The 15,594-nt window shown below is 44.2% G+C and overlaps 1 protein-coding gene across 14 annotated transcripts in view; it reads left to right on the top strand.

Annotated features, from left to right (window-relative positions):
* Window positions 1-15,051, top strand: part of TLL2 (tolloid like 2) — a 104,344-nt gene extending 89,293 nt beyond the window's left edge. For 11 of the 14 annotated variants that reach the window (XM_064513913.1, XM_064513912.1, XM_064513914.1 and 8 more), the window contains 9 exons: window positions 1,802-1,927; window positions 4,451-4,611; window positions 5,356-5,536; window positions 7,151-7,276; window positions 8,147-8,274; window positions 9,092-9,305; window positions 9,993-10,243; window positions 11,529-11,622; window positions 12,090-15,051. In XM_064513913.1, the coding sequence (XP_064369983.1) occupies window positions 1,802-1,927; window positions 4,451-4,611; window positions 5,356-5,536; window positions 7,151-7,276; window positions 8,147-8,274; window positions 9,092-9,305; window positions 9,993-10,243; window positions 11,529-11,622; window positions 12,090-12,148 (1,340 nt within the window). In that variant the 3' untranslated portion in view covers window positions 12,149-15,051. The remainder of the gene's footprint in view (window positions 1-1,801; window positions 1,928-4,450; window positions 4,612-5,355; window positions 5,537-7,150; window positions 7,277-8,146; window positions 8,275-9,091; window positions 9,306-9,992; window positions 10,244-11,528; window positions 11,623-12,089) is intronic. The other 3 variants (XM_026094940.2, XM_064513916.1, XM_064513917.1) reach the window with 3 other exon arrangements.
* Window positions 15,052-15,594: the final 543 nt, after the last annotated feature.

Here is a 15,594-nt window from a genome sequence, read left to right as displayed (position 1 = left end):
GATATTGTCTATGCAGTTTTTGCTGGCAGACTAGATCTTCCAGCGTCTGGTCAGACACAAAATTGTAGCTCATGAGTGTTTATGGTGTTGCTGAGTCCACACTGGTAAGTCCAGCTGAGGGGCAAAGTGTATTCGCTTGGGCCAAGCACCACAGTAGCCGTAGCTATGCAGCTTCTAGCCAGCTTGCCTTGTGGGCAGAGCTTATTGATGTCAGTTTGCAAAAGCTGTGTAGACATACCTGCAAGCTCCATGTGAAGTTTCGAGCTGGGACCTGAAGTCTGCTGTATCCAGAGGGATTGTGACTGGCAGCCGCTCCCCAAATGAAGTAAATGAACAGATTAGACGGCTTTGCAGGCAGCCATCCTCAGCTGACTGAGTATTGAGTCAGTTTTGCCTTAATGAATTGTGTACAGAGCTACAATTACATGTCTTATAATGTTGGGAAAGAAAATAGCTTAAAGAAAACAGAGTTAAGGATCGAACTGCAATTAATGCCCTGTGAGAACATGCAGTGCTAACTTCTAGCTTTTCAGTGAAGATAAACCTGCACCCAGTCAGATCACAGAGGGTAAGTCTTTGGTCAGGTCCAAGATGGCAGTATCATGAAGATAAGAAGAACAATTATCTAATGTCCATCCCGCCATCTATATCTCAAGGGAAAGCTCTAAGACTATTCTTCGTTACTTATCTTAATTTTAGTGACAGATAGTTTGTATCACTGAAGCCTGACCTCTGTATGGTTGAAATGTTAGTAGTGATGTGCTTGTCTTACGTTCACATTGTACCTTTCTTCTTGATGGCAAATGATAGAGGAAAGAAAATACTTTGCAAAATATAGCTGCCCAAGGCCAGGACACCAGCATTTATGCCCCTCTCTTGGTGAAGACCTTGGTGAAGATGGTTTTCTTTGGTGATCAAGGAAGTTGCAGCTTCTCTTTTCTCTCGGCAAGTGATTTAACAGACAAATTAGAAGCTACTGTAATGTGCCCAAGCATGGAGCAGCAAAGCAATACCCTCTTAATAGTAAGTCCACAAACAGAAACAGGAAAATGAAATCTGTTTGGACTGGAACTGTTACAGCAGAGGGTTCCTAACTGTAGGAAGGCTTTGAGGAAGACAGTGCTATCAGGACTGTTCCCATTTGATCTACATAGCATGAACTTTTACTGGAGCATGTTCATAAGACTATCTATTAAGGGATGCACGTGGAATCAGGAGCCAGGGTGAGAAGCTAGTAAATCTGACTATCTGTATATTAAAATGTCAGCTCAGATTGTTGAGACCTGATTGGGAGAACCTGACTTCAAAGTCGAAGGTAGCTACTAATGTGTCTACAAACAAGAAGAACAATTTGCATGTCCTCCCAGCTCCTTTGCTCTACTTCATTCAGTGGGGTATGACTTTCCATCCACAGGTCCATTATCATGGGCATTATAATGAGCTGATTTTTGATATGTCAAGTCACTCAAGAGCATGAGGAATAAAAAAAAAAAACCAAACAAACAAAAAACAAAGGCAAATGAGAACAAAATACAGTGAAGTCTTTACAGGAGACCATATTTTCCTGCTCCTGTCTAGAAAAAACACTGTTAGGCCCTGTGGCTGGTGATAGTAATTTTTAGCTTTTGAGTTTTTGGTAGTAGGAATGCTTTAGCACTTGTCAGGTTTGCTGCAGTGCCTAGTCCATGGGCTCTGTTTGTCAGCTGGGGCTCTGGTCTTTCTGCCCAAAAGTGTTGCTTAAGAAAATGTGAGGGGATTTGGGGCTTGGAAAGTGTGACTTGTTCTGGTTTTCTCCTGACAGAAATGGATGAATGTTCTCTGCCAGACAATGGTGGGTGTGAGCAGCTCTGTGAGAACACACTGGGCAGCTACAAGTGTACCTGTGATCCTGGCTATGAGCTGACTGCTGATAAGAGGAGCTGTGAAGGTGAGTAGCCTACAGATTGGGGCATTTGTCTTTAGGAGAGATACTACAGCTAATAATGAAATTGAACTAGCTTGGAGATGATTCTCCTTTCCCCTCTGTCGTCTTTGTTTCTGTGTACCTGCCCCACTAAGTATTTTCTTTTGTCAACATTTCCCATTTAAATCAAGTTTGGAGTGAAGAACTGAAAATACCTAAATGCCTCTTAAATCTGTTGTCCTCTGTGGCCTGGGTCCACAGTCTGGTGGTCCATGGTCTGATCAGAGCTCCTACAATGCACCATAGAGAGGGGCCATTACCTTATAATAGCTGAGTGGTCCAAGTGTGTCCTGGGAGGTGAATCTCAGATGAGAAACTTGGTTTATGGAAGACAGTAACTCTGACTACCAGATGGCATGACAGCAGCACTACAGAATCGAAGTATTTCAATCCAAGGCTGAAAAACTTTAAAGAACTTCTTATTGTAGACTAAAATATCAATGTTTACCCATGCAAAATGGGTAATGAGTCAATTCCAGTTTTTTGATAAGAAAAAAGCCTTCTTGTTTGATAGAAGCTGTTTCCATCAGCCCTGTAGTTATACAACCAGTCTCTTGCAAGAAGTGTTTACTTCTGCAAACAGTACAGCTACCAGCATTGTGAAATCCACACATTGGTCTTATCTCTTAGTTTTTCCCTGTCAGCTGAGATGTGTTTAGGGAACTCCGCACACTGTGAATGAGACTCTCAAAGTGACCTGGTTAGCCCTTGGCTTCTGCTTTTGCCAGTCTGTTGAGCAAGGCTGACACTGACTTTGTGGGAGCAGTTAGGTGCATGCAAAAGACTTTTGGAAGCCATACCTTATTTTTTAAATAATTTCTTGCAGTTCTGAGAAGTCGGTTGGTATAACTTGGCAGGCATTTTCTGGACTTCACTTTTAGCCTCCTATTTCAAACTCCATTTGTGGGCAGTACAGAGAAAGTAGTCTTCAAAATTGTAGTGATGCACATCAAAGTTGATTGCTTTTGCTCCTCCAGGTATTACTGTACAAAATGTAATACAATAGGCAACAGCGTAGTGAAGATAAAATGCACTGCATCTGGAAACTGAGAGCGCACCACAGACACAATTTTTAGTTTTGGGGCCTACACTGGAAACTGCAGGAAATTTTTTTCCTTTGAGACACAGACTATGAATGAAAGGGCTAAAGCTCCTGGTCTGATACCTTAGGATGGAGATCTAGTGATCTCCTGCCTTTTCAGCACAGAGCAGTTCTGTTACTGAGCAGACAGCCACATGTACAGATCTGTGGTAAGGACTGTGCGACCCCCCTTTGTGTTGTTGCTGCCTACTCTCATGTGACACAGGGGTGGTCCATATAGCTGAATAATCCCCAACCCAGACAGCTGTGCTCACCCTGATGGAGGGGGATGTAAATTTAACTACCTGCTTTCTCAGATAAAAGCTAGGTCCCTCTGGAGGAAATGGTTATTCTTGCTCTGCTAAAACTAGTGAAGTGCTAAAGGTAATAAACAAATGAGTTGGAAAGTTTGGGTGAAAATCAAAATCCTTTGTGCAGTTTTTATTTGTCTGTTTTGTTTGGCTCTGCCATCAACACCCTTGATGTCGAGTTTCCCTTTGTGCTTTAACAAGTCCCTAAAACACTTGCAGTTAATAAACAGCTTCACTGTGCTTTTTGCATTGAAGCTGCTCCTTTGGGTTAGCTCTCTTAATGCAAAATGATACTGGGACCAAGACACAGGAAGCTTTTATCACTGTGAATTTTGAGGATCTGGCCTTATCTTGTTTCCAGCAAGAAACAGCAAGGAAAAAATTGCTTCATCACAGGTAGAATTTTGCATCAAAAGAGCAAACTGAGGTTGATTCCTTTGATGTAAAAGCCATGTCCTCCCTCAGGAGGATGAAGCTGAAATGTCCAGAATTTTTAAAGGAAATGGGAGAAAAGAGCTGTCTCTCACTTGTCGTCAGTTTTCCCTAGGGAAGATGCTGCCCACATGTAACAAGCCACCAAAGAACAGACAAAGGTGTCTTCCCTAGGATTCTATTATCTTCTAGTTAATCAATTGCTGGTGAACTTCAAGGTGTTCGTAGGACAACCTGTCATCACTCTCCATGCTTTTGATTGGGGCTACAAGTGTCTGCCTGAGGGTGCAAAGGTCAGCCATTTGAATTCTATCAGAGATATGGGTAAACTTGCTAAGCTGGCCTTACCAGCTGTGTTGTGTATGTCAAGTCTGCTGATTCACAGTAAACCCAAGGCGATAGAGTATAATGGAGACCAATCTTACACAGTTAAAGTGGCTCTTAGGGCCACAGACTTGGCTGTATGTGCTTCACTTGTGATTTATAGTAAGTAAAGTTTCTTTCTTCTCCATAGCTCCCCCCGTTTTAACACTTGTTCTGGAGGCTGGGATTTGAAATGTGCCACCAACCAGGGTCTGATTCATTTTCTGGCTAACCATGTAGCCCAAACTCTGTGTCTGAACAGAACCAAGTAAACCTTGTGTTCATTTATTGCCTCTCCAGCTGCCTGTGGGGGCTTCATCACCAAGCTCAATGGGACCATCACTAGCCCTGGATGGCCCAAGGAATATCCTACTAACAAAAACTGCGTCTGGCAGGTGGTAGCTCCAGCCCAGTACCGGATCTCTCTGCAGTTCGAAGTGTTTGAGCTGGAAGGCAATGATGTACGTAACCAGTCCCTGTATCTTGGAGGTGTAATTGTTGGATAACCCAGAACTGAATAAGTCTTTGGGGTACAAGGAAGTACAGACTGTGTGTCCCACTGGTGGAGCTTGTGGTTGTTTCCCAGCCCTTGAGAGCCATTAGCAGTAATTGTTTTCCTTGAAGTCTGGATCTGTTTTCCCTAGGGAGTGGAAGGATTGAAGCGGTTTTGTTATAAATGGGCTTCTTTTCTCTGTCTCCTCTCTAGCTTTGAATAATTGTAGGTGTTTTCCCCGCTGGGCCGCTTTTGTAGGGAGGTCATTGGAATTGAACAATGAGGTAGTTCTGTCGGGTCAGTCGAGGATAAACAAAATAAAATAGAGAGTTCTCTGCCCTGCCAAGGATGGATTCTGAGCAAAGCATTCAGGTCTTACTTCCTCCACTGTAGATGGGGGCAGTGGCTCTTCCATAATTCAGCAGGTTACTGAAGTTCAGTCAAGGCTGTCAAGCTTTCAGATAAGGAGGGAGTAATTATTTTAGCTAAATTAAATGGAATCCCTGCTATTCTGATAAACACATCCATGTTGTAAGACTGGGGCAGCAAGGGAAGGGGGTGAGGACACTGACAGAGGAAAATTTGGAGAAACTAGGAGCGTGCTTGAGTATAAGGGTGTTTCCTTTCCCTGTCACTCAAGCCTCTGTCCCCTTCCTCTGAAATGCGCTGTTCTGACTCCATTGAGCTGAGAAACCTCCTCCTTTCTTGACAGGTCTGTAAATATGACTATGTTGAGGTTCGCAGTGGGTTGGCTTCTGACTCCAAACTGCACGGCAAATTCTGTGGGTCAGAGAAGCCTGAAGTAATCACATCATATGGCAACAACATGAGACTGGAGTTCAAATCAGACAACACAGTCTCCAAGAAAGGGTTCAAAGTTCACTTCTTCTCTGGTATGTGGCTGTTTTCTCTCCATTGCTTGGCTGTCTCCTCTGACTGAAACTCTTGTTTTTGGTGAATTTTCTTCAGGCTCCTGTTAAATTAGGCAGCAGATTACATGGTTATTTACATCTAAAAAGTATGGTTGCTCTGTGCTGTGTCTTTTTTCATTGGTTTCTCAGCACAGTGTACAGTCCAGTTTCACAGTGTGGTGTCAGCTAGGCACATGGATTTCATCAGTGCTCCCAGTCTCCTGCAGTAGGAAGCAATGGGAAACCTGATCCCAGAAGTTCTTTCTGCCTCAGGAGTCATTAGAGACTAGCTTTCTCTCTGAAACTAGGAGAGCTAGAAAATTTCCAGAGTACTGGAAGTTCCTTCTGTACTGCAGTCCTTCCTATTGTATGCTGTTGGAGGTTTCTAATCCCCTGGTCTGAACCATTCATAGCTCTTTGCTTTGGTGACACATCTTGTGGCAGGCATTTACAGAGATTACGTGAAAGTGGAACTTGTATTTTCGGCAGAAGCGGAGCAGTATTAATATTTTTGAGTAGGACAATCTACAGCTAATCAGGCAAAGTGGCCTCAAATTAAGGCAGATACAGAGGCGAATCAGGGCAAGAGGACTGGTTTAAGTCTAACAAGAAGAAGGATGAGGTAGGGTATGTTTTATCTAGAAATATGTCTGGGGGTGAAGAGACAGAAGAAGGTAATGCAGTCCAGGGAAAGCACTGGCACAAGAAAAAATGGAGATAAGATGGTCATAAATGAAACTGGACTGGAAACTGAGAACAGATCCTATGCTCAGAGCAGTGAGATTCAGGAACACCTGCCATGAAGAGCAGTAGGGACAAAATCCCACTTTTTTTTCAGCTGGATCAGTTTGTGAAGGGAACTGTGTGTAGTGCAAGGTGCTAACCACAGTAAGTGGCTTCCACTGTGCTTCCTGGATCCTTTTCCGTTACTGTAGTATTATTTTTCTAAGCTAAACTGCTTATATTTGCTTATGGAAAAGGTGGAATAGAAGTGTCTGATCTTCCCTTTTCTCTGCTACCTACATGTGCCACTGTCCCATAAGGTTGAAAAAGCCAGGCCCTTCTTTGGCCCTGTAGCTTCTGCATAGAGCTGAACACACAGGAGTGAAAATCCACTGGGACATATTGCAGCTTCAGAGAGCAGCTCATACCTTGGAACCTCTTTTCCATGTGGTTCCTTGTGCTTTTGGACAAAGCTATTTAAAGATGAGGGCTCATCAGAGTATACAGGAACTTGAAAATAAAAAGATGGGCCAGTGGATTTTTTGCCTAGGCAGGTGAATTTGTGTGATATTTCTCCTGAACCCTATTCTAAAATAATGAGGCATTGCTCTTAGGTTTCTGTTAATGATAGGACTATTTAATCATTCAAAACCTACATTATATAATAAAACACATTTGGGATGCGTTTTATGGAATGAAAGATGTTTGAAAGGAATCGTACCTGAGGCTAAAAATGTGACTGGACTGATCCATCAGCAGAGATTTAAGGTTTGCATTGGTATCTGCCAGTTTGGATATGGGGCTCACAGCTGGCAACTGCAGTAGCCTGTTCCTCACTGACAACTCAGTATTTGTTGGTTTGATCCTGCCCAGACAAGGACGAATGCTCCAAAGATAATGGTGGCTGCCAGCACGAATGTATCAACACCTTTGGGAGCTATGTATGCCATTGCAGAAATGGGTTCCTGCTGCATGAAAATGGCCATGATTGCAAAGAAGGTAAGGCCCCCACTCCTTACATCCAGGCAAGTTAAGCTGTCTTTATTCTCAAACACTTCTTGATCCAGAGTGCTTCCTGCCCCGTGCTGGAAGCATGTCTGTACAGCTGGGTGGTGTACCAGGCTGCAGCACTGATCTAGCTAAAAATCTCTCCAGCAAAAGCAAAAAGAGCTTTTTAGCTGGATCTGTTCCCCAGTCTGGCCCTCCACATGGCCATGGGGATGGACAGGGTCGGAGTAAGAAGCTGGGCTAGCAAAAGAAGCCAGTAAGCAGTTGTGGAACACCACCTGTTGTTGACTTGTTGCGCCTGCTGTCATTTAAGCCTTAGGTTCAGTCAGAAGAGAGACTAAGCTGATCTAACAGTTTGCTGCTTTCAAAAATTTCTTTCTTCTTACACCCCACCCCTGGCTATGTGCTCCCATGGCCTTCCTTTGTATGGTCTCTGCTTGCCTGGTTTCTCCGTGAGCTGATTCAACTTGCTGAGCCAGCAAAGCAAACAGCTCAGACAAGGCTCAGATAGCACCAGAGTCAACACAGTGGAGACTATGTCTTTGGGAGCAGGGGAGAAGAGATGGAGGAAGAGGAGAGGAGGAAGAGGGAAGTAAGATGACCTATTTCACCAGCTGATTAGCTCAGCCACTCAGTCTGGCTGCACTCTGGGGTATCAGAAGTATGGGCCTTGCTAGGGACAGACACACCCAGAACTATGCAGTAATCCTAAAAGGCTGTATTCAGTGATTGAGATCTTCCCTGTTTCTGCCCTGTTGAGGGTTTCACTGGGCAGGGAGGAGCATGTAGGACAATACAGTAATACAGTTCCCTTGTGAGACCTGCCTTGATGCCTCCATCTTGTGATCTCTCTCTCTCAAGCTGGTTGCGAGCACAAACTGAGCAGCACAGAGGGAATGATGAGCAGTCCAAACTGGCCTGACAAGTACCCTAGCCGGAAAGAGTGCACCTGGAATATCTCTGCAACACCTGGCCACCGAGTGAAAGTAGTGAGTAACAGAGAGCGAGAGGGGAGAAGCAGGCTGGATAATGCCATGTTGAAGTGATATCTCCCTGCCATTGAGTGAGAAGAAAGGTTAATCCACACGGGCCCTGTGTGAGGCACTAGGTGGAGGGGGTCCCAGGAGACTGCCTCTGTGCTACAAATAGGCAGAAAGTCTCACAGGAACATGAGGGGATGAGGCAGTTTAGAGGAGACTCCAGGAGGCGATGCCTGTGGATCATTGCCTGCTCTGTTAACAAAAGATATAGAGGAAGGTATATAAGAAAGCACTTGGGATCATGCCTTCTCCTCCCTATCTCTGCTTGCGAGCCACTCTGTTGGGACCATCTTCCCATAAGGTGAGGGCAGTGCTAGTCCTCAACATCTCTGAGGAGGATGCATCAGCCCTATTTTGTGGTGCAGACTGATGCATATGATAGGACATGCCCAAAGCTATGTGGCTAGTCCATGCCCTTGGGAGAAACAATGCCTGGATCCAAAGGGGTCCTTGGAGGAAGTAATATTGAACAACTGTCCATTCAGTGCATAATAAGATTGTATAAAGCTTGTAATTGAAGACCGTTGTCATGCATGTGCGCAAGGCAGTAGAGCTAAGGCTACACAGGACATGCTTATGAACTGAGCTCCACCATCCTGAGATTACTCTTATCTGAAAGCATGTGGTTCTGTTTTTGTTTGTGTGTGAGGAGCTGGACAGACATATTGTTTGACCTGTTTCTTCCTGGGCATTTCATCCTCTGCTAAACAGCTACTCAGATTTGCAAGTGTCTTTCTTAATTCTTCTTATTCTGTTCTTACTGCAGACTTTCAATGAGTTTGAGATCGAACAACACCAGGAATGTGCCTATGACCACTTAGAAATATATGATGGGCCCAACAGCAAGTCACCTATCCTTGGCCGTTTCTGTGGCAGCAAGAAACCAGAGCCTGTGGTGGCTTCTACTAACAAGATGTTCCTCAGGTTTTACTCTGATGCTTCTGTACAAAGAAAAGGCTTCCAGGCAAAGCACAGCACAGGTAAGCTGTGTTTCCTGCCAATACCCCAGTGTGATGAAGTGTCATCAGCTTTCTCATTGTAGTGTTTGCCAGGCAAAACCAGACATGTTTTGCTCCAAAATGAGTGTAGCCTGAGTTTTAACTGGTTCTAAATAGTGCTAACCAGTTTCCAGAGCACTGTTTGCACCATACCATTCATGCCAGTTTCCTTATCAGCTGAGAGATCTCTTCATATCTGACATTCCTGCTCATCTTCTCATATTTAAATTGGAGGTGCTTGGTTGAGGAGCAACTCCCTTCTGTTCCTCAGCAGTCATCAGGATATGAGGTGATATCACATAGCCCAGCAAGGGATTGCCTCTCAGGTGTATAGACCCACACACAGAACAGGCCCATATTAAATGGGTTGTGGTGGAAGCAGAGATGTGCTGTGGGCAGACACAAGCTTAATCTTTTATTTGTGGCATCCCAGACTGGTCTTGGAAACCTTAGTTTTACCCAAGGTTCAGTTTTCTGAAATCTCTTCAACTGCAAACAAATGAAACAAATTCTGAGAGTAGTAGTGCATGTGTGAGTAGATTGCTGAGGAGGCATCTTCCTGGTTGGCTACAGGTAAACTCTGCACCAAAGTGCATGCGTTTTACACAAGCACTGTTATGAGGTGGGGCCTCTGGGGAGACTGTATTATGTACCCTCTTTTTCCTCCAGAGTGTGGTGGCCTCTTAAAGGCTGAAGTACAAACTAAGGAGCTGTATTCCCATGCTCAGTTTGGGGACAACAACTACCCAGGACAGTCCAACTGTGACTGGGTGATTGTAGCTGAAGATGGGTATGGGGTGGAGCTGATATTCCAGACATTTGAGATCGAGGAGGAGGCTGACTGTGGGTATGACTACATGGAGATCTACGATGGTTACGACAGCACCGCACCCCGCCTGGGACGCTTCTGTGGCTCAGGGGTAAGCCATGGTGGTGATGATTTCTTAGGGGTAACTGGAAGTGGCAAAGAATGGTATTCTTATATTCTTTTTGGAGAGGGCAGCTGACACAAACTGGTGATGAGAATGCTTTTTGTGTCTGGTTTTTGCTTACTCCCCTATGGCCAGAGATCACAGCCACTTTATCTGATACACAGAGAGGGTTTGGAAACCTTGCCAATTGACTTTCCCTTGCTAGTTCAGAGCTATGAGAAGCAGCATGGCACTGCCCTGCTGCTGTGCCCCAGCAGTGCAGTTAGAATATTATGTAACTGTGGAAAACTCAACTTCCAAAGGCCAGTTTAATCCTTAGTCTCTTTCTTCCTGAAGCAAGGTGACTTTGCAGCCATGCTGTGGAGAGACTTGCAGAGTTGCTTGTTGACTCCAGGATGGTGTGTTGTCTCCTAAACCATTATCTATGTCCTGATTAATAGAGATGACTCTGTTAATGCAGGCAATACTGACTGGTATTTAAAACCAGAAGTTCTGTGTTTGATTTATCTAGAACTTCAGCATTGAAATGGAGAAGGTGCTTATTGAATTTAAAAAGACACAGCCAGGCAGAAAGAGTTGAAACAGTCCTGGCAAACTGGGGAAATGATCTGGAAAATAAACAGAGGCAGAGCAGCTCCATGTGAAGAAGTTCAGGGCAGAGGAAAGAAATCACCCATCAGCACAAGAATGAAAAGGAGATTGGCTGAGAAAGCATCAGTTCTGCAGAGAAGCCCAGGCAGATGGTAGCAGGTCACAGCTCAGCAGTAGGGGAGAGAACAGGAGTTTTGCATGTGAGATACAGTAAGTTATTCTGCCACTGTTTGACCCTGGGAGGGCCTCAGCTGCAAAACAGGGTCCAGTTTGGATTGTGTCATTTCCTGAAAATAGTAGAAATTCAGAAGACTGGAAAAAGAATAACCAAGGAGTCCAGTGAATGTGACTTACAAAGAACAATTGGTAGAACTGGGATTGTGGAGTGGACTGGCATCAATCTTCAAACATAAAAGGCAAGCATGTAAAAAGCAAGGGAACAAACTGTTCTCCATGTCCACTGAATTGGGAGAGGGATTGTTCAGAGAAGTAATGGGCTTAAATTTGCAGCAGGAGAGATCCAGGTTATATTTGAGAAAGAACTTGCTGATGGTGGGGATGGGAAAGCATTGAAATGGATGTCTGGGAGAGGGAGGATCTCCATCACAAGTGACCTTTAAAGCATGTTGGGCAGTCATCTGATAGGACTGTTTCTGGTGAGTCTGATCCTGTTTTGGTGCAGGAAGAGGATTTCTTGGGGAACCTACCAACCATGTTTTCTAGGAGGCCCGCTGCTGCCAACCTGCCCAGAACAGTAGGACTGAATTTGTCTGAAGGTAGCACTTCTATTTCTGCTTGTATCTAGCCAAGGTACTCAACTTGTCTGGAGTAAAAGCATAAACAACTGCTGAGCTCTGGGAGAGCAAAAGAATCCCTGCATGAAGGCATGGGCTGCATAAGCTTCCCTGCTTCTCTCTGCCAACCTGGTGAATCGATACAGTGGTTGATTGACCTCTTGAGCAGTCACGGAAAGCAGTAGGACTGGAGGGGGTGCACAAGGTCATCTTCTCTGCCCCAGTCTTGGGGGGGGGGATCAGTATGTCCCGAGCCACAGTTGACAGAAATTTAGTGCCTAGCACCATGATTCGCTGACAAGTAAGTGGTCTTCTACTTTATGATGTGCTCAAGAAGTCAGAGCAGGGCAGGACATACTGAACGCTCAGTATTTGTGTTTCCATTGTGCAGACAATTATTTAGCATGCAGACTTCACCACTTTGTGCTGTCTTATTTTCTTTCCTGCAGCCTTTGGAAGAAATCTACTCTGCAGGGGATTCCATCATGATTCGATTCCACACAGATGACACCATCAACAAGAAAGGCTTTCATGGCCGATACATAAGTACCAAATTTCAGGATGCACTGCACATGAGAAAGTAGTTTGACTGCTCCTCACAGACATTCCCCGTCTGAAGACTGAGACATTTAACTGTGATCTTTGTTTTCTTTTTCTTTTTTTTTTTTTTTAAGCTCCTGTACGCCTGGCCAAAAGCAGTGTACAGTATTTTCTGTAACTAAAACTAAATCCAGTTCAAAGGTTTGCCTCTGAAAAAATTAGCATGACCTTTCTCTTGCTAACATACCCAGGACCAAAAATTGTCTTCTAATCACACCTGCCAGGGCATAAATCTTGTATTTTGCACAGTTTGCCATGGACTGAGTGAAGACTGAGTTTGAATTGAAAAAAAGCCTTAGTCTCTTGCATGTCCTATTTCTAGGTGACGTTTCCTAAGCATCCTGTACACATGAACTGTCTGAACACATCTTCTGGAGCAGATGATGTGGGCAACCACCCAGTAGGATTTTCTCAATGGACCTTTGGGGCTACCCACTGTCCCTACCAGCCCAAAATACTCTGTGCAATAAATCAGCAACCAGATTCCGTGACTCCAGATTCCGTGACTCCAGATTCCGTGACTCCTTCTGTCCCATCTATTTATTGTCTTGGTTATTGTGTGTGTAGACAGGTAGGCAGGGACATGGGGAGGTTCTCTTTAGGGCTGCTATCTACTTTGGACCAAGATCAACAAGAAGTGCCCAGCACCTGATTTGCAGTAATTGTCATGGTACATGTTGAATGGAAGCATTTCAATGCAGTGGCCGAGGGAAAGGCTGTGGCTGATGGGGAAGTGCTGTGGTGGGAGTCAGGGCACACTTAGCTACTGGAGCACTCAAAGTCTGGTCCCTTTACTCTGCCATGACAAGGCAGCTCAGATGACTGTGGCAACAGTGCAGGCCTTATCTTAAATAAAAAAAACTTCCTTGATCACTCCACCCTCTTTGCTTTCCCAGCCTACTTTATGCTCCTTCCTTCCCACTCGTCTGTTTTTCCCTAGTGTTACTTCCTCGTAAGTCCTCCCTTCTCTTGGCTGGCTGCTCTTCCCAGAGTTCCCCACAGCAACTGTAGAGCTCTCTGCCACATCACCTAGCAGAGCATCTCGCAGGAGGACATGCCAGGTCAGAGTTGGTCAGAATATCTCAGCACTGTGTCACTCGCTAGTCCTCAGGCAGAGGGGCACAGGCTGTACTAGAGGTCAGTTCTGCTGAGCCCTGGGAACCTGTTGAGCATGTGCATGCCCAAGCCATGGGACTAGGAACAGGAGAGCTCCCCTGGTTTCTGCTTTCTCTCCAGTCTTTGCTGAGCCGTGGCCCAGTCTCTTGACATCATTGCAAGTCTGTAACCCAGACATGCAAGCAAAATGGTGACTTAAGCACTTTGAGCTGTAAGGCTGAGACATGCTGTATGTTACAGTTATTTATGTACATGGAAACTACCGAGCCACGGGCTTGCAAAATTAACAGCTATCTTGGCATTTCTTTGGGAAAAAGTAGGGAAAACTTTTGTTTTTGTTCCCCTTCTGGGAAACTGCTGTAATTGTGCTGTCGTTATGGGGAAAAAAAGAAGGAAAAAAAGGCTTTATTCTGAATGGCATTTCATTAAGGCACTCATGGGCAATTATGAGCTAAAAGCTGAGGTATGTTAGCTTTAATAAAGTATTTATAATCCAAGGATTACTATGTTTACATAACCAATGTACTGTCAGGCTCCAGGGTGACACCTCCTCCTCTGGTGTATGACCGTGGGAAAATGTGGGGCGGCACCAGTGTCGGGCACAAATGACATTCTTGGAGATGAGGGCATTTCTGGAGGGATAATAAATAGACCCCAGCCCTTTCCACAAGTTCTTAAACAGAATATGGTCCAATTATTGTGAATACTAGGGGAAGCAAATGCTTGAAAATATTTTCTTGCTTAGAACGAGAAAAAAAAGTAATTTATTCACATGCGCGCGCACACACACACACACACACACAATTATATGTATATAAAATCTGCATGTAGAAGACCAGTAGTCAAAGCCTTAATAAGCGTCATGTGAACAATACTGTACCATTGACCATAGCTTTATTGCAGGCTGTACAAAACCATATTACTTCTGCTTGGTTTTTTTTTTAAGTTTTGTTTTGCTTCTCTTTTAAAATTTTATAGCCTTCTTTTTATAGGCAAGGCTTTTGATCTTTTGCTGTTTGACAACACAGGTCTGGGGAAGTGAGCTCTGCTAGATGGGGTCTGCTTTTGTCCCTCTCTTACTCGCCCCCATTCAAGCAAAATCAGAGTAACTGAGGGCCAGAAATAAAATCATGACATTTGTGTTCTCTGTGAAACAGAAGGAAAGTTTCATTGGCAAGCAGCATTTAGATTTCCTGGCCCTCTAATGGGAGTAATTACTCTGGAGAAAAGTTACTTCAGAAGCTTCCTGTGTACTTTAACATCTTTGTTTCACATTCTGAAAATTTCTCATCTTGCTCAGTCTTTGGATTGTATACTCTGGTTTGTTGCAGATGCTTGCAATGTGGTTTGACAGATCTGTTGCGTTTGTTAGCATTCAAACAGATGTCTCGTGACAGTGTATTCACAGCTGTTGTACTCCACATGTCAACCAATGATCTATGTAGAACATTTCTGCTGTACCAACTGGGCTTAACCATCAATAATTCGAATGCGTGAAAATTACTTAAGAAAAAGAAAAAATTGTCAGACTCTTTAAGGTGTGTGTACATATTCTGGTCTTTCTGTGGTTTTACATTTCACTGAATAAAATCATTTTTTAAGAGGGGGAAGAGAGGAGGATGTGGGGGCAATCCCAAATGTACCTATGCCCAGAATGAGTCTCTGCATTCATTAAAGACTGTGGATTCAGTTGCACGTTCCATTGTATGCATGCATTTACTGTTTCTTCAAGGGGAGGAAATTTCTTAATACATTCCTTGTTCTGCTATCCATTGTTTGTGTCTGCTACTAATGCCACTTGGGATTTACTCTCTGCAGAAAATGACCTTCACATGTGCCTTTATCTTTGTCTTGGTTTTTGGAATCCAGAGCATGTCCAGGAAATGGGGCAGAGGAATGGCATGGTCAGCCCAAAGGGTCTACACAATAGCGTCTCATGTTCTGCACTGATCCATTAGTCGGCTGAGATGCAGATCTACAGTAATAAATGTCATAGATCTGGGAATTAGTCCATAAGTGGACTTCAGAAGAGGGGAGCCATTTATTGCACTACAGAATATGGCCTTCAGCAGTTGATTTCAAAGACCTCCGGACATGAAACTCCCATGCAAAGCAGGACAGCAATATGAACACGAGGCAGAACTTTTCTGTTCCTACAGCCATTTCCTGGGAAGCACAGCAATGCAAACCCAAAGCATCTGTGACAGTCTGATACAGAGCTCCATGAAACTAATTTTT

This window comes from Dromaius novaehollandiae, chromosome 6, assembly GCF_036370855.1.
Source record: "Dromaius novaehollandiae isolate bDroNov1 chromosome 6, bDroNov1.hap1, whole genome shotgun sequence".
Lineage (NCBI taxonomy): Eukaryota > Metazoa > Chordata > Aves > Casuariiformes > Dromaiidae > Dromaius > Dromaius novaehollandiae.
Note: the sequence above shows the minus strand (reverse complement) of the source record. Positions and strands in the feature narration are given on the sequence as shown.